The sequence below is a fragment of the Borostomias antarcticus genome (genome assembly GCF_949987555.1).
Source record: "Borostomias antarcticus genome assembly, chromosome: 2".
Lineage (NCBI taxonomy): Eukaryota > Metazoa > Chordata > Actinopteri > Stomiiformes > Stomiidae > Borostomias > Borostomias antarcticus.
In genome coordinates this window covers 41,824,207-41,843,327 of record NC_140235.1, presented here as the reverse complement: position 1 = coordinate 41,843,327, position 19,121 = coordinate 41,824,207, and the positions used below count along the sequence as shown (strand labels likewise).

At 49.5% G+C, this 19,121-nt stretch overlaps 1 protein-coding gene across 1 annotated transcript in view; it reads left to right on the top strand.

The window, feature by feature from the left end:
* Positions 1 to 1,418: 1,418 nt before the first annotated feature.
* gpr107 (G protein-coupled receptor 107) overlaps positions 1,419 to 19,121 on the top strand; it is a gene marked incomplete at its 5' end in the record, with an annotated part of 29,426 nt that continues 11,723 nt past the window's right edge. Inside the window, 14 exons of the mRNA XM_084455751.1 lie at positions 1,419 to 1,514; positions 2,031 to 2,147; positions 2,263 to 2,313; positions 6,246 to 6,334; positions 6,712 to 6,875; positions 7,919 to 7,950; positions 8,202 to 8,261; positions 9,295 to 9,402; positions 10,726 to 10,859; positions 11,540 to 11,615; positions 12,369 to 12,442; positions 13,594 to 13,711; positions 15,619 to 15,749; positions 17,309 to 17,352. Of these exons, the coding sequence (XP_084311877.1) occupies positions 1,419 to 1,514; positions 2,031 to 2,147; positions 2,263 to 2,313; positions 6,246 to 6,334; positions 6,712 to 6,875; positions 7,919 to 7,950; positions 8,202 to 8,261; positions 9,295 to 9,402; positions 10,726 to 10,859; positions 11,540 to 11,615; positions 12,369 to 12,442; positions 13,594 to 13,711; positions 15,619 to 15,749; positions 17,309 to 17,352 (1,294 nt within the window). The remainder of the gene's footprint in view (positions 1,515 to 2,030; positions 2,148 to 2,262; positions 2,314 to 6,245; positions 6,335 to 6,711; positions 6,876 to 7,918; positions 7,951 to 8,201; positions 8,262 to 9,294; positions 9,403 to 10,725; positions 10,860 to 11,539; positions 11,616 to 12,368; positions 12,443 to 13,593; positions 13,712 to 15,618; positions 15,750 to 17,308; positions 17,353 to 19,121) is intronic.

The window sequence follows — 19,121 nt, the reverse complement described above, 5'->3', positions numbered from 1 at the left end:
TGAGCTGGTGATTTCTGGGAACAGCATTCCAAGCCTCTCAGAGACCAGAGATGCACGTGACTGAACTCCAAACGGTGTTAAGCAGCATTAAGAGTCTGTTCAGAGTGTTTCTCAAGCTCCCAGGTTACTAACTGTAGACCAACATATGAGCAGAGAGCTCGCCCATGTAGACCTTCTCCTCTCCCCACTGAGCGCAGACTGAAGATCAGAGATGATAGAAAAACACTGGAGTTGAGTGAAGATCCTCAGATCCTAGATGGATGTAGACCTACTTTACCAGAGGAATCTACAACTGCTTTGGACTTGTTTTTGTCAAATATGTGACCCGGTCCGGAGGTTTCGTCTAATAGACAACTGACTACACTGCTGTACACTTGACATGTTATGTTATGAAATGTCCAATTGGATCATGTTTATTGATATTCATGTTCCCCCCTACAGGGGCTCTACAGGCAGAACATTAGGTTTCTGGTGGCTGGAGGCCTGTTGGTAGAATCATGGTTTATCATTTTGGAACTATTCATAGAATAATACATGGGCATGGTGCATATATAACCATATAGAAAAGAATTATGAACGCTGCCTTTAATCAATTTAATGTATTACTTTTTAGTAAGCTTACTAGCCAACATTGTCATTGAAAAGCCCATCAAACCACCACTGACAGATAATGACAGATAATGACAGCTAGTCAGTGGGGGAGTGGTTAGGGGCGGGGTTAGGGGCGGGGTTAGGGGCGGGGTTAACCAGCTACTGTTCCCACCCGTTACCTGGCTGTGAGAAGTGTGAACAGCTCTGAATCTTTGAAGCCGTTTTTCTCTACTTAGTGAATTCAGGTGTATCAACATTCACAGAAGCATATCTTCTCCAAATATTTATTTTACACTTTCATAATCTGTAAAAACAAAATCAAAAAAAGATTAAAAAACTGACCTTGGCAGACATCAGGACCAAAGCTCAGTCACATATTGGCAAGTTATTGATCTAATTTCTGATTATCATACTGTATGGATAGATAGATAGATAGATAGATAGATAGATAGATAGATAGATAGATAGATAGATAGATAGATAGATAGATAGATAGATAGATAGATAGATAGACATTCATTGCACCATTGACTTTTGTCATTCGGTCTACATTACTATATCTACAGATTATTTAGCATATCACTAGCAACATTAACTTTACCAATTATGACCTATCACTAAATGGTAATGATAATGATAAACGAATATCACTAAACTCATCTTGGAACAAAACATACTCTATTCTGGGAGGATTTTGGACTACTACTCTAACTTTTCAGCCTACAAAGTGACGTCAGACAGAGTTGACCCCTGGGTGACACCGGCTGTAAAAAAAAAAAAAAAAAAAACTTTACCGGAAGTTGATAGAAGAACGCTTCATAGGAAAGATGGCGACAGAGAAGAGGAGTCTGACGGGTTTATATGTGCTGGTTCTGTTATTTATCAGCCAAAGCTGCGGCAGGCTGCATCACCTGGTGCTCAAGGTATGTGTCACTAGGTAAAAGGGTTAGTTATGGAAGCTGGTTCACATTATTGGTTCAGTTCAGATCATATCTGCATGATGAGTCTAGCTAACATTAACTAGCCTGACATGTTAGCCAGGTAGCTCATGTGTTTATCACAAGTGATCCTCTTATCTAACTAGCTCACTAACGTGACCGACATGATAGATACTGAGATAAACTAGCTCGACAATAGACATAGTAAATGAGCTAGTTTATCAGGCCACGGGCACTGATAGAGGAACAAGCTTGCTAGTAGCATCCAGATGTGTCTGATAGAGGACCAAGCTTGCTTAGCATCAGATGTGTGCTGTTCTTACCAGCCAAGCATGGAGACACAACGTTAACAGTCAGTAGCTGTGATCTGGGTAAACGATTCTGGATATACTGTAGAAATGCCAGTATTATCATGGTGTGCATGGGGAAGCTGTAATTAGTATACCCGACATTTCTGGTACCATTAATGACATCAAGAATGAATCTCTGCATTATGTCCAGAATGACATCAGGCACAAAGTCCACCTGAACACGTTTGGGTTCTTCAAACATGGTTACATGATGGTGAACATGTCCAGCCTCTTCGTGGATGACTTCGACAAGATTGACAGCTCCACGGTGAGACCCCAACACCACGAGATCTGCTTTCAATTACTCTCTTTTCAAAGACCCACTCTTTTCAATCAGAAATGTCTGATCAGGTCTGGTATTGTTGGTACCTTGTAATCTTCAGATTGGATTTAGCCTGGATCGGACCAGCAGTAATGGCTTCTCCACATATTTGGTGAGTAGACTCTATTCTCTAACATCAGTGGGAGGATTAAGGTCCTGGTCATGGTAGAACAACAACTCACACTACTGGCAAAGAATTGAGTCACCTAAAGGTGTGTTTTCCAGGAGTTTGCCTCAAAGTAGATGTTCTATAGCTGTTCAAGGGGGTTTCAGGAGGAGTGGCCTATACATGCATTACCCCACACCAGTCTATACATGCATTACCCCACACCAGTCTATACATGCATTACCCCGCACCAGTCTATACATGCATTACCCCACACCAGTCTATACATGCATTACCCCACACCAGTCTATACATGCATTACCCCACACCAGTCTATACATGCATTACCCCACACCAGTCTATACATGCATTACCCCACACCAGTCTATACATGCATTACCCCACACCAGTCTATACATGCATTACCCCACACCAGTCTATACATGCATTACCCCACACCAGTCTATACATGCATTACCCCACACCAGTCTATACATGCATTACCCCGCACCAGTCTATACATGCATTACCCCACACCAGTCTATACATGCATTACCCCACACCAGTCTATACATGCATTACCCCACACCAGTCTATACATGCATTACCCCACACCAGTCTATACATGCATTACCCCACACCAGTCTATACATGCATTACCCCACACCAGTCTATACATGCATTACCCCACACCAGTCTATACATGCATTACCCCGCACCAGTCTATACATGCATTACCCCACACCAGTCTATACATGCATTACCCCACACCAGTCTATACATGCATTACCCCACACCAGTCTATACATGCATTACCCCACACCAGTCTATACATGCATTACCCCACACCAGTCTATACATGCATTACCCCACACCAGTCTATACATGCATTACCCCACACCAGTCTATACATGCATTACCCCACACCAGTCTATACATGCATTACCCCACACCAGTCTATACATGCATTACCCCACACCAGTCTATACATGCATTACCCCACACCAGTCTATACATGCATTACCCCACACCAGTCTATACATGCATTACCCCACACCAGGCTATACATGCATTACCCCACACCAGTCTATACATGCATTACCCCACACCAGTCTATACATGCATTACCCCACACCAGTCTATACATGCATTACCCCGCACCAGTCTATACATGCATTACCCCACACCAGTCTATACATGCATTACCCCACACCAGTCTATACATGCATTACCCCACACCAGTCTATACATGCATTACCCCACACCAGTCTATACATGCATTACCCCGCACCAGTCTATACATGCATTACCCCACACCAGTCTATACATGCATTACCCCACACCAGTCTATACATGCATTACCCCACACCAGTCTATACATGCATTACCCCACACCAGTCTATACATGCATTACCCCACACCAGGCTATACATGCATTACCCCACACCAGTCTATACATGCATTACCCCACACCAGTCTATACATGCATTACCCCACACCAGTCTATACATGCATTACCCCACACCAGTCTATACATGCATTACCCCACACCAGGCTATACATGCATTACCCCACACCAGTCTATACATGCATTACCCCACACCAGTCTATACATGCATTACCCCACACCAGTCTATACATGCATTACCCCACACCAGTCTATACATGCATTACCCCACACCAGTCTATACATGCATTACCCCACACCAGTCTATACATGCATTACCCCACACCAGTCTATACATGCATTACCCCACACCAGTCTATACATGCATTACCCCACACCAGTCTATACATGCATTACCCCACACCAGTCTATACATGCATTACCCCACACCAGTCTATACATGCATTACCCCACACCAGTCTATACATGCATTACCCCACACCAGTCTATACATGCATTACCCCACACCAGTCTATACATGCATTACCCCGCACCAGTCTATACATGCATTACCCCACACCAGTCTATACATGCATTACCCCACACCAGTCTATACATGCATTACCCCACACCAGTCTATACATGCATTACCCCACACCAGTCTATACATGCATTACCCCACACCAGTCTATACATGCATTACCCCACACCAGTCTATACATGCATTACCCCACACCAGTCTATACATGCATTACCCCGCACCAGTCTATACATGCATTACCCCACACCAGTCTATACATGCATTACCCCACACCAGTCTATACATGCATTACCCCACACCAGTCTATACATGCATTACCCCACACCAGTCTATACATGCATTACCCCACACCAGTCTATACATGCATTACCCCACACCAGTCTATACATGCATTACCCCACACCAGTCTATACATGCATTACCCCACACCAGTCTATACATGCATTACCCCACACTCATGTGAAGGCGTATTACCCAGGTTCATAGCCTCATTCGTTCATATTAGAGAATGCTTTTCTTCCTGCTGTCTACCAGAGAGAAGCTGTGGGTGGTGGCTCACATGACGATGTTTATCCATTAAAGACCTGGCTCACTGCTGGGCCGCCCCAATAAGGAATCTATTCTACTGTGTACTCATTAGGTTGGTATTCAGTATTTGGAGGCTTGGTCTAGTCGTCAGTGAAAATAGCCGCTGTGCACGTGCACATCCCTAAAACACGCTGTGCACGTGCACATCCCTAAAACACACTGTGCACGTGCACATCCCTAAAACACGCTGTGCACGTGCACATCCCTGAAACAGACAGACTGCAGTAGTGTGTTCAGATCCCTAAAACAGACAGACTGCAGTAGTGTGTTCACATCCCTAGGAGTCTCTAGGACCCCTCAACCCATCAGTTAAGACTCCTTTTACACTCAGAACCTGGACTGGTTCAACGGGGCTAGGTCTCTCTGAGACTACTAAGAACCTGGACTGGTTCAACGGGGCTAGGTCTCTCTGAGACTACTAAGAACCTGGACTGGTTCAATGGGGCTAGGTCTCTCTGAGACTACTAAGAACCTGGACTGGTTCAATGGGGCTAGGTCTCTCTGAGACTACTAAGAACCTGGACTGGTTCAACGGGGCTAGGTCTCTCTGAGACTACTAAGAACCTGGACTGGTTCAACGGGGCTAGGTCTCTCTGAGACTACTAAGAACCTGGACTGGTTCAACGGGGATAGGTCTCTCTGAGACTACTAAGAACCTGGACTGGTTCAATGGGGCTAGGTCTCTCTGAGACTACTAAGAACCTGGACTGGTTCAATGGGGCTAGGTCTCTCTGAGACTACTAAGAACCTGGACTGGTTCAATGGGGCTAGGTCTCTCTGAGACTACTAAGAACCTGGACTGGTTCAATGGGGCTAGGTCTCTCTGAGACTACTAAGAACCTGGACTGGTTCAACGGGGCTAGGTCTCTCTGAGACTACTAAGAACCTGGACTGGTTCAACGGGGCTAGGTCTCTCTCAGACTACTAAGAACCTGGACTGGTTCAACGGGGCTAGGTCTCTCTGAGACTACTAAGAACCTGGACTGGTTCAATGGGGCTAGGTCTCTCTGAGACTACTAAGAACCTGGACTGGTTCAATGGGGCTAGGTCTCTCTGAGACTACTAAGAACCTGGACTGGTTCAACGGGGCTAGGTCTCTCTCAGACTACTAAGAACCTGGACTGGTTCAATGGGGCTAGGTCTCTCTGAGACTACTAAGAACCTGGACTGGTTCAATGGGGCTAGGTCTCTCTCAGACTACTAAGAACCTGGACTGGTTCAATGGGGCTAGGTCTCTCTGAGACTACTAAGAACCTGGACTGGTTCAACGGGGATAGGTCTCTCTCAGACTACTAAGGACCTAACATTTTTGCTCTGTGTTCGTGTGTGTGTGTGTGTGTGTGTGTGTGCACGCACCTTTGTGTGTGTGTGTGTGTGTGTGCGTGCGTGCGTGTGTGTGTGTGTGTGTGTGTGTGTGTGTAGGAGGAAGACCTAGACTACTGCGTCCTAAAGAAAACTCCTAGCAGTGATGTTGCCGTGGCGATGCTGTTATTTGACTTCCAAAAGAATGAGTGAGTTTAAATTCTGGCAACGCAATTTACAAAGATATCCAACTTGCTCCCAATTTACAAAGATATCCAACTTGCTCCCAATTTACAAAGATATCCAACTTGCTCCCAATTTACAAAGATATCCAACTTGCTCCCAATTTACAAAGATATCCATCTTGCTGTGTTGCGGGTCTTTAGGGACATTGTTTAGTGTAATAGTGCTTTGTGTAAAAGACAGGATTCACTATTATCATTTTCAGTTCAATGATGTCCCTCATTGGCTGCTCCTAAGTAGTGCCCTCCCTAAGAGGCAGCCCTGGCAGGGAACGCTGTGCTGGGAAGTGGTGCATGCTGGGAAGTGGTGCATGACGGAACATTGCTGATGGTGTGTTTCTCAGTGTGAAGCTGAAGATGTCAGCAGAGGGGAACGTGTTCCCTGAAATCATCCCCGAACTCACAGGAGCCAAGGACAGTCCAGGGGCGGAGCCTGCCGCAGGACAGGCGAGACCAGCTGAGGGGAAAGACAACGTCAACACTCAACCAGACCCAGTCCCACTGACAGGTCTCTCTCTACCCCGTCGCTCTCTCTCAGGTTCTATTGATTAGATTAGATTCAACACCGTAGCCCACTGGAACATCAACATGCTGTTAGGATAACAATGACATGCAGTTGACATCGTGAATAGTGTTTTTTTTCTGAAATGTTTGTCATAACAATCCAATGACATGTTTTTTCACGGCACCGGCAGCTATGTTTCATATCACTGCCTCGGTTCGCAAAGTATCGTGTGAGTTTTCATCTACCCCTCGGTTTCAAGTCATCATCTGAAAACCCTGGTTTTGGAGGACTGTTTGAACGTCCACTAGCCCTCGATATGCCCCCTAGCCCTCGAAGCTAAAAGGAATGGGACACGCTACCCTACGCGTGAAGGCGCAACATGTAGGGGTGGGGCCAAGGGCTAGGGCTAAGGGGGGGGATTGGGATTGGGCCTAACACCTGTCCTCAATTGTCATTCAGTCATGCAGACACCCTCTGCCTAAACAGTATAGCATGGAAAAATACATATTATATGTGTGGAAATCTCCCAGAACAAACCCTACAGCACAGTTAGCCCTTAAAACACATCAGAAACAAACCCTACAGAACACTAACACCCTTAAAACAGATCAGAAACAACCCCCACAGAACACTAACACCCTTAAACAGATCAGAAACAAACCCCACAGAACACTAACACCCTTAAACAGATCAGAAACAAACCCCACAGAACACTAACACCCTTAAACAGATCAGAAACAAACCCTACAGAACAGTTAGCCCTTAAACAGATCAGAAACAAACCCTACAGAACACTAACACCCTTAAACAGATCAGAAACAAACCCTACAGAACACTTAGCCCTTAAACAGATCAGAAACAACCCCCACAGAACAGTTACACCCTTAAAACAGATCAGAAACAACCCCACAGAACACTAACACCCTTAAACACATCAGAAACAAACCCCACAGAACACTAACACCCTTAAACAGATCAGAAACAAACCCCACAGAACACTAACACCCTTAAACAGATCAATCCTCATTTTCTCTTTTCACTGTCAGGTGAGAAGAAGACCAAGCGGAATGTTACAGAGGTAAGAAGAAACATGATTTGGCCCTTTGGTCTACAGTAACCCTGACCCTGACCCTAACACTAACCCTGACTCTGACCCTGACCCTGACCCTAACACTAACCCTGACTCTGACCCTGACCCTGACCCTAACCCTGACCCTGACCCTAACCCAGTAGAACTTGATTTAACTAGAACTAAAACTAAAAACAACATATTTGAGATGGAGATAGTTGCCTTCTAATGTTCTTCTTCTAATTTCTTTATACCCACAGAAAAAGGGCGACGTGCCTTCATACCCTCTTCACAGAAACAACGGTGTATACTCTTTCCAGGTACAACTATTCCTTCATCTCACCATAAACAACATCTTTGGCAGTATTTCTTCAGAAATCTAGAAGCTATGAGGAAAATAATTTGCTAAGTTAAAATACAAAAACAGAATGAGAAAATGACCCACGGGACACACTGTTCACACTATGTTGGGCTCAATGGTTTTAGTCTCGCCTACAACCATTTTCTTGCTGGATGTAAATAGAGAATCTCTCAGAATATAATGTTGGAACCCAAACCCGGTTTCCACGCGTTAAAGCTGTCAGCGGTCGGTCTGTGAGAGCAGCAGCAGCGCTGGTGTCTCCCTGTGAGACAGGCTGTGATGAACTGAGAGGATCAGACGGCCATCTGGTCTCTCAGAGGGGTCCACCCCTGTGGCTCTCAGAGGGGTCCACCCCTGTGGCTGGCTGGATGGAAATGAGGGGGAAACGGGCGATTGCAGCTCCAGATCATACAGCTACAATGTTAGGACGGCCAGACCCCATAGAAAACAACTTGTTTCCTTCTACCACTAATACCAAACATTATACAGCAGCTAGCTCTGACAGCGCGTTGTGATTGGCCAAGAGGCATTCAGAGCCGTGTCAATAACCACAATATCCCAACGGTCAAATCACCAGTAACGGTATCAGTCCGTAACGCTGTCAGCTTTGTTAAGTTGCCTATAGCAACGTTAAACAGTGGAGAGCTATTTAGGCTTGTGGAGGGCTGGAAGCAGCGCAGTTTAGTGGATTTGAACACTACAAACCCGTCTTTTCCCCAAAAAATATCTACTGATGGTGCAGTGCTGTTGTATGAAGGCAGTAACACACTGAGGGGGGGCGTTATCGTTGGTATTGTCCGGCTGGGCAGGATGACAGCGCTCCCCCTCCCCTGTCTTAAATACTCTGCCTTTTTGAATTTTGACTGCTGCTTTTTCCCTTTTTCATATTTTTTAATATGCCTGCCAAATAATTCTGCTCTTCCTATAGCAGTTGAGTTTGTGTGTGTTATTTGTGCCTCAGATCACAGATGCTCTCTCTGTCCCCTCCACAGTTTCACTTCAACATCAGCACGGACGAGCAGCAGGGCCTCTACGACTTCTACTTCCACAACTGCTACAGCAAAGACTCTCCCAAAGCCCCCCTGCGCTTCAACATGGAGGTGAGTCAGAGTCAACCCCCTACTCTCCCAAAGCCCCCCTGCGCTTCAACATGGAGGTGAGTCAGAGTCAACCCCCTACTCTCCCAAAGCCCCCCTACGCTTCAACATGGAGGTGAGTCAGAGTCAACCCCCTAGGGTTCAACATGGTGAGTCAGAGTCAACCCTCTACGCTTCAACATGGAGGTGAGTCAGAGTCAACCCTCTACGCTTCAACATGGAGATGAGTCAGAGTCAACCCCCTACGCTTCAACATGGAGGTGAGTCAGAGTCAACCCCCTGCGCTTCAACATGGAGGTGAGTCAGAGAGTCAACCCCCTACGCTTCAACATGGAGGTGAGTCAGAGTCAACCCCCTGCGCTTCAACATGGAGGTGAGTCAGAGTCAACCCCCTGAGGTTCAACATGGAGGTGAGTCAGAGTCAACCCTCTACGCTTCAACATGGAGGTGAGTCAGAGAGTCAGCCCCTACGCTTCAACATGGAGGTGAGTCAGAGTCAACCCCCTACGCTTCAAAATGGAGGTGAGTCAGAGTCAACCCCCTACGCTTCAACATGGAGGTGAGTCAGAGTCAACCCTCTACGCTTCAACATGGAGGTGAGTCAGAGTCAACCCCCTGCGCTTCAACATGGAGGTGAGTCAGAGAGTCATCCCCTGCGCTTCAACATGGAGGTGAGTCAGAGTCAACCCCCTGAGGTTCAACATGGAGGTGAGTCAGAGTCAACCCTCTACGCTTCAACATGGAGGTGAGTCAGAGAGTCAACCCCCTGCGCTTCAACATGGAGGTGAAACAACGGTAAATAATTACATAAGTGTTGCATCAGTGTTTTTTTATTAAGCGTTGCACACGAACCACCAGGAGGCAGCATTGAGCACGCCTGGTGAACTGCTGTAACACTGTGTCCATCTACCGACCTATCCCATAATAACACAGATGTGTAAAACAGCGCTGTGTTCATAAAATGTAAAAAGCCTAAAATAACCTATTGTTCATGGAGAGGTATTAATTTGGCCCCTGAACAGCTTGTGTGTGTGTGTGTGTGTGTGTGTGTGTGTGTGCGTGCGTTAATCCATCCATCACACATGTACCAGAGCTCACCACCTGGGGGCGCTCAACACACTCCCTACCCTGTTTAAGAATGAGCTGACTGTGGTCCGTCCCTGTCCTCTGCTCTGCTCTGTCTCTGTCCTCTGGTCCGTCCCTGTCCTCTGGTCCGTCCCTGTCCTCTGCTCTGTCCCTGTCCTCTGATCTGTCCTCTGGTCTGTCCTCTGATCTGTCCTCTGGTCTGTCCTCTGGTCTGTCCTCTGATCTGTCCTCTGTCCCCAGATCAGCATCACGGAGAAGAACCCGAGCAGCTTCCTGTCTGCGGGGGAGATCCCGCTGCCCAAACTCTACATCATCATGTCCACCTTCTTCTTCTCCATCGGCGCCCTCTGGGTCCACGTCCTCCGCACGCGCTGGTGAGCTGGGGGGGGGGGGGGGGGGGGGTCCATGTCCTCCGCACGCGCTGGTGAGCTGGGGGGGGGTCCATGTCCTCCGCACGCGCTGGTGAGCTGGGGGGGGGGGGGGGGATCCATGTCCTCCGCACGCGCTGGTGAGCTGGGGGGGGGGGGGGGGGGGATCCATGTCCTCCGCACGCGCTGGTGAGGGGGGGGGGGGTCCATGTCCTCCGCACGCGCTGGTGAGCTGGGGGGGGGGGGGGTCCATGTCCTCCGCACACGCTGGTGAGCTGGGGGGGGGGGGTCCATGTCCTCCGCACGCGCTGGGGGGGGGGGGGGCCATGTCCATGTCCTCTGACCTCATGACCCTGGCCAACTATGCCAGTATACACTACCAAGTATGCACTTGCTTCACTGTAAACGGACGCATTTGATTTAATAACTACCTGTGGCTAGATTAGATTAGATTAGATTAGATTAGATTAGATTAGACATGTCTCAGTACTCTGTGGTGTTTAGGCTCTTAGAGCAGGGTAGCAGATGGCCAGATATGGATGCTCTGCCATGGAGATTTGGAGATGCCTCTTCTAAACCTGTACATTATTAAAGTCTCCCCCTAAGCATGAAGCTGAATAACACTTTCCCTTCTCTCCCTCTCTCCTCCCTCCCTCCCCCCCCCCCGCCCTCTCTCCCTCTCTCAGTTCGGATGTGTATAAGATCCACTGGCTCATGGCCGCTCTCCCCTTCACCAAGTGTCTCTCTCTCATCTTCCACGCTGTGAGTTCGCTTAGTTAGCAGTTCAGTGCAGCGTTGACCGTTGTCAAGCACCGGTCCTACCATGACTGTGTGTGTCTGCGCGCGCGCGTGTGTGTGTGTGTGTGTGTGTGTAGCTATATGTTCCCACTCGATACAGCCCTATATCTGGATACCCTGCTTAATGCGTGGATGGTGTTGTGAAGCGTGTTGTGTAGCGTGTGAAGCGTGTTGTGTAGCGTGTTGTGTAGCGTGTTGTGTAGCGTGTTGTGTAGCGTGTTGTGTAGCGTGTTGTGAAGCGTGTTGTAGCGTGTTGTGTAGCGTGTTGTGAAGCGTGTTGTGTAGCGTGTTGTGAAGCGTGTTGTGTAGCGTGTTGTGTAGCGTGTTGTGTAGCGTGTTGTGAAGCATGTTGTGAAGCGTGTTATGTAGCGTGTTGTGTAGTGTGTTGTGCAGCGTGTTGTGCAGCATGTTGTGTAGCGTGTTATGTAGCGTGTTGTGAAGCGTGTTATGTAGCGTGTTGTGAAGCGTGTTGTGAAGCGTGTTGTGTAGCGTGTTGTGTAGCGTGTTGTGTAGCGTGTTGTGCAGCGTGTTGTGTAGCGTGTTGTGAAGCGTGTTATGTAGCGTGTTGTGAAGCGTGTTGTGCAGCGTGTTGTGTAGCGTGTTGTGTAGCGTGTTGTGTAGCGTGTTGTGAAGCATGTTGTGTAGCGTGTTGTGCAGCGTGTTGTGTAGCGTGTTGTGTAGCGGATTGTCGTGACGGCGCTCATGTCTGTGTTTCAGATCGACTATCACTACATCTCCAACCAGGGCTTCCCCATCGAGGGCTGGGCTGTGGTTTACTACATCACCCACCTGTGAGTCCTGCTAGTAACCCTCACTACCACCACATGCTCCACTAGCAGCCCTGCTAGTAACCCTCTCTACCACCATGCTCGACTAGCAGCCCTGCTAGTAACCCTCACTACCACCATGCTCGACTAGCAGCCCTGCTAGTAACCCTCACTACCACCATGCTCGACTAGCAGCCCTGCTAGTAACCCTCACTACCACCACATGCTCCACTAGCAGCCCTGCTAGTAAACCTCACTACCACCACATGCTCGACTAGCAGCCCTGCTGAGTAACCCCCTCTACCACCACATGCTCGACTAGCAGCCCTGCTGAGTAACCCTCACTACCACCACATGCTCCACTAGCAGCCCTGCTAGTAACCCTCACTACCACCACATGCTCGACTAGCAGCCCTGCTAGTAACCCTCTCTACCACCACATGCTCGACTAGCAGCCCTGCTAGTAACCCTCACTACCACCGCATGCTCGATTAGCAGCCCTGCTAGTAACCCTCTCTACCACCACATGCTCGACTAGCAGCCCTGCTAGTAACCCTCACTACCACCACATGCTCCACTAGCAGCCCTGCTGAGTAACCCTCACTACCACCATGCTCGACTAGCAGCCCTGCTAGTAACCCTCTCTACCACCACATGCTCGACTAGCAGCCCTGCTGAGTAACCCTCTCTACCACCATGCTCGACTAGCAGCCCTGCTAGTAACCCTCACTACCACCGCATGCTCGACTAGCAGCCCTGCTAGTAACCCTCACTACCACCATGCTCGACTAGCAGCCCTGCTGAGTAACCCTCACTACCACCACATGCTCCACTAGCAGCCCTGCTAGTAACCCTCACTACCACCACATGCTCCACTAGCAGCCCTGCTAGTAACCCTCACTACCACCACATGCTCGACTACCAGCCCTGCTACTAACCCTCTCTACCACCACATGCTCGACTAGCAGCTCAGACGCTGGTCAAATGCAATTGATTGATTGTCAACCTTTATAGAAATGTCATTTAGATTGGAGACATCTGTAAAAAGAGTGCATTTCCTATTAATTATGAAATTTGCTTTAGCCGAATGTAACACTGGGCTATTCTTAATCTTTTAATTAGTGTTTTTGGTAAATACACTGTTTTTAAGTAATACATGTAATATCTCTTGCCAGACTGAAGGGGGCGCTCTTGTTCATCACCATTGCCCTGATAGGGACTGGCTGGGCCTTTGTCAAACACATCCTCTCTGATAAGGACAAGAAGATCTTCATGATAGTCATCCCTCTACAGGTAATACTCCATCAGTCCAGGACGAGCAGACTGTCAGGGCACTGTGATGATAACAGAGTCGTGGTGTTTCTCTCTTTGCTGATGATAGAATGTCTTGTACGGGAGGAACAGCTTGTTTGTGTGTCGCACCAATATGAAACGCTGGCAGCCCTGAACCCATATGTTCATGTGCGTTGTGCCAGGCTTCTATCTGGCTTTGTCCCCTATCCTAGAAGACCTTTACCTACCCTCAAACCACCACTCACTTTGTCCCCTATCCTAGAAGACCTTTACCTACCCTCAAACCACCAGTCACTTTGTCCCCTATCCTAGAAGACCTTTACCTGCCCTCAAACCACCAGTCACTTTGTCCCCTATCCTAGAAGACCTTTACCTACCCTCAAACCACCAGTCACTTTGTCCCCTATCCTAGAAGACCTTTACCTGCCCTCAAACCGCCAGTCACTTTGTCCCCTATCCTAGAAGACCTTTACCTACCCTCAAACCACCAGTCACTTTGTCCCCTATCCTAGAAGATCTTTACCTACCCTCAAACCGCCAGTCACTTTGTCCCCTATCCTAGAAGACCTTTACCTACCCTCAAACCACCAGTCACTTTGTCCCCTATCCTAGAAGACCTTTACCTACCCTCAAACCACCAGTCACTTTGTCCCCTATCCTAGAAGACCTTTACCTACCCTCAAACCGCCAGTCACTTTGTCCCCTATCCTAGAAGACCTTTACCTGCCCTCAAACCACCAGTCACTTTGTCCCCTATCCTAGAAGACCTTTACCTACCCTCAAACCACCAGTCACTTTGTCCCCTATCCTAGAAGACCTTTACCTACCCTCAAACCACCAGTCACTTTGTCCCCTATCCTAGAAGACCTTTACCTGCCCTCAAACCACCAGTCACTTTGTCCCCTATCCTAGAAGACCTTTACCTACCCTCCAACCACCAGTCACTTTGTCCCCTATCCTAGAAGACCTTTACCTGCCCTCAAACCACCAGTCACTTTGTCCCCTATCCTAGAAGACCTTTACCTACCCTCAAACCACCAGTCACTTTGTCCCCTATCCTAGAAGACCTTTACCTACCCTCTGTCATGTTGTGTCTGTTATGTTGTGTCTGTTATGTAGTGTCTGTTGTGTTGTGTCCCTCACTGATGATGTAACAGTGGGGCGGGTGTTATGGGTCCAGAAAAGATAGTTTCACTGACTTGGCGTGCTGGTCTAGGATCAGATCCCGCTGTCCATATAATCATCAAGTGAGCTAATTATTTTGAATCTGGATCTAAACCTTAGATTCAAAAACCCAAAGCACTGCTCGGCTCTGACCTCCTGACCTCTAGGTGCTGGCTAACGTGGCGTACATCATCACAGAGCACTGCTCACCTCTGACCTCCTGACCTCTAGGTGCTGGCTAACGTGGCGTACATCATCACAGAGCACTGCTCACCTCTGACCTCCTGACCTCTAGGTGCTGGCTAACGTGGCGTACATCATCACAGAGCACTGCTCACCTCTGACCTCCTGACCTCTAGGTGCTGGCTAACGTGGCGTACATCATCACAGAGCACTGCTCACCTCTGACCTCCTGACCTCTAGGTGCTGGCTAACGTGGCGTACATCATCACAGAGCACTGCTCACCTCTGACCTCCTGACCTCTAGGTGCTGGCTAACGTGGCGTACATCATCACAGAGCACTGCTCACCTCTGACCTCCTGACCTCTAGGTGCTGGCTAACGTGGCGTACATCATCACAGAGCACTGCTCACCTCTGACCTCCTGACCTCTAGGTGCTGGCTAACGTGGCGTACATCATCACAGAGCACTGCTCACCTCTGACCTCCTGACCTCTAGGTGCTGGCTAACGTGGCGTACATCATCACAGAGCACTGCTCACCTCTGACCTCCTGACCTCTAGGTGCTGGCTAACGTGGCGTACATCATCATTGAGTCGACGGAGGAGGGTACCACGGAGTACGGACAGTGGAAGGAGGTTCTGTTCCTGGTGGACCTGCTCTGCTGCGGGGCCATCCTCTTCCCCGTGGTCTGGTAGGTCTCTCTCCCTGTGGTCTGGTAGGTCTCTCTTCCCCGTGGTCTGGTAGGTCTCTCTTCCCCGTGGTCTGGTAGGTCTCCTCTCAGCCATCCTCTTCCCCGTGGTCTGGTAGGTCTCTCTCCCCTGTGGTCTGGTAGGTCTCTCTTCCCTGTGGTCTGGTAGGTCTCTCTTCCCTGTGGTCTGGTAGGTCTCTCTCTCCTGTGGTCTGGTAGGTCTCTCTTCCCTGTGGTCTGGTAGGTCTCCTCCCTGTGGTCTGGTAGGTCTCTCTTCCCTGTGGTCTGGTAGGTCTCTCTTCCCTGTGGTCTGGTAGGTCTCTCTTCCCCGTGGTCTGGTAGGTCTCTCCTCCCTGTGGTCTGGTAGGTCTCACCTCAGTCTGACTCTTCCCTGTGGTCTGGTAGGTCTCTCTTCCCCGTGGTCTGGTAGGTCTCTCTTCCCCGTGGTCTGGTAGGTCTCTCTTCCCCGTGGTCTGGTAGGTCTCTCTCCCCTGTGGTCTGGTAGGTCTCTCTCCCCTGTGGTCTGGTAGGTCTCTCTCCCTGTGGTCTGGTAGGTCTCTCTCCCTGTGGTCTGGTAGGTCTCTCTTCCCCTGTGGTCTGGTAGGTCTCTCTTCCCTGTGGTCTGGTAGGTCTCTCCTCCCTGTGGTCTGGTAGGTCTCTCCTCCCTGTGGTCTGGTAGGTCTCTCTTCCCTGTGGTCTGGTAGGTCTCTCTCCCCTGTGGTCTGGTAGGTCTCTTCCCCGTGGTCTGGTAGGTCTCTCTCCCCTGTGGTGTGGTAGGTCTCTCTCCCCTGTGGTCTGGTAGGTCTCTTCCCCGTGGTCTGGTAGGTCTCTCTCCCCTGTGGTGTGGTAGGTCTCTCTTCACTGTGGTCTGGTAGGTCTCTCTCCCCTGTGGTCTGGTAGGTCTCTCTTCCCTGTGGTCTGGTAGGTCTCTCTTCCCTGTGGTCTGGTAGGTCTCTCTTCCCTGTGGTCTGGTAGGTCTCTCTTCCCTGTGGTCTGGTAGGTCTCATCTCAGTTTTTTGTGGATAAGCCTTGTCATTAGTTTATCACTGCCCAATCAGTGGCGGCAGAGTCTGTTCCCCGTCCAATCAGATTAAATCTAGACTACGTGAAACAACAACCTGAGGATTGTGATTGTCTAGAATACAGCGCCCCCCCCCCCCATCCCTGAATGGTAGAGTCCAGCCAGCCCTTTCTCCAGCGCTGGCTCAGTGTAAACAGAGTGTGGAGGGAGAGTTCTGGCTACGCAAGACTAGCTTCATCTAAAACCACTCCCATTTCCTCCCTCTTTCTAAATCAATAGAGATAGTATATCATTTCAAACTTGCTATAATGGCCCAGTACTTCTCTCAACTTAAAGGAATTTGCTGTTTTACAAATGTCTCCAGGTGCTTCTAGGAGACATACTTACCTGTATAGGAGGGAGGTTCTTGTTCGTGAGATAATCAGCTTTGTTAAAAAGAGGCAATGCTTCTTGGAGATTCTGCGTTTGATGAAAGTTTCAGGATATCCACCTTTCAAATGTGAGATGACGGGACGTTCGACCCTCTCGTTTCTGTCAACAGGTCAATCAGACATTTACAAGAGGCCTCAGCCACAGATGGCAAAGGTAGGCTGCCTTTACACACATAGGGAACTACCCCTTTACCCATTCACTATCCCTTTAACCATTCACTATCCCTTTAACCATTCACTATCCCTTTAACCATTCACTATCCCTTTAACCATTCACTATCCCTTTAACCATTCACTATCCCTTTAACCATTCACTGTCCCCGACCCCATTCACTGACCCTGACCCCATTCACTGTCCCTGACCCCATTCACTGTCCCTGACCCCATTCACTATCCCTTTAACCATTCACTGTCCCCGACCCCATTCACTGTCCCTGACCCCATTCACTGTCTCCGACCCCATTCACTGTCCCTGACCCCATTCACTGTCCCTGACCCCATTCACTGTCCCCGACCCCATTCACTGTCCCTGACCCCATTCACTGTCCCCGACCCCATTCACTGTCCCTGACCCCATTCACTGTCTCCGACCCCATTCACTGTCCCCGACCCCATTCACTGTCCCTGACCCATTCACTGTCTCCGACCCCATTCACTGTCCCCGACCCCATTCACTGTCCCCGACCCCATTCACTGTCCCTGACCCCATTCACTGTCCCTGACCCCATTCACTGTCCCCGACCCCATTCACTGTCCCCGACCCATTCACTGTCCCTGACCCCATTCACTGTCCCCGACCCCATTCACTGTCCCTGACCCCATTCACTGTCCCTGACCCCATTCACTGTCCCTGACCCCATTCACTGTCCCCGAGCCCATTCACTGTCCCCGACCCCATTCACTCTCCCTGACCCCATTCACCGACCCTGACCCCATTCACTGTCCCTGACCCCATTCACTCTCCCTGACCCCATTCACCGACCCTGACCCCATTCACTGTCCCCGACCCCATTCACTGTCCCTGACCCATTCACTGTCTCCGACCCCATTCACTGTCCCCGACCCCATTCACTGTCCCCGACCCCATTCACTGTCCCCGACCCATTCACTGTCTCCGACCCCATTCACTGTCCCCGACCCCATTCACTGTCCCCGACCCCATTCACTCTCCCTGACCCCATTCACCGACCCTGACCCCATTCACTGTCCCTGACCCCATTCACTCTCCCTGACCCCATTCACCGACCCTGACCCCATTCACTGTCCCCGACCCCATTCACTGTCCCTTTAACCATTCACTGTCCCCGACCCCATTCACTGTCCCCGACCCCATTCACTGTCCCCGAGCCCATTCACTGTCCCCGACCCCATTCACTGTCCCTGACCCCATTCACTGTCCCCGAGCCCATTCACTGTCCCTGACCCCATTCACTGTCCCCGACCCCATTCACTGTCCCCGAGCCCATTCACTGTCCCCGACCCCATTCACTGTCCCCGAGCCCATTCACTGTCCCCGAGCCCATTCACTGTCCCTGACCCCATTCACTGTCCCCGAGCCCATTCACTGTCCCTGACCCCATTCACTGTCCCCGACCCCATTCACTGTCCCCGAGCCCATTCACTGTCCCCGACCCCATTCACTGTCCCCGACCCCATTCACTGTCCCCGAGCCCATTCACTGTCCCTGACCCCATTCACTGTCCCTGACCCCATGACATCAGAGAGGGGGCTATTAAAACGCCACTCATCCGTGTGTCCATTCGTCCTGTGAGATGTACCAGAGCCCACCACTAGGGGTGTTTATTTTTCCCAGTACATTTTTGCTTTGAACACACAAAACTATACTTTGTTTCTCAGTACAGTTCTAGTTCATTCTACTCGGGGACCTCTTCCACTTCCCAAATCCAGAGTTCAGAGCTTCAT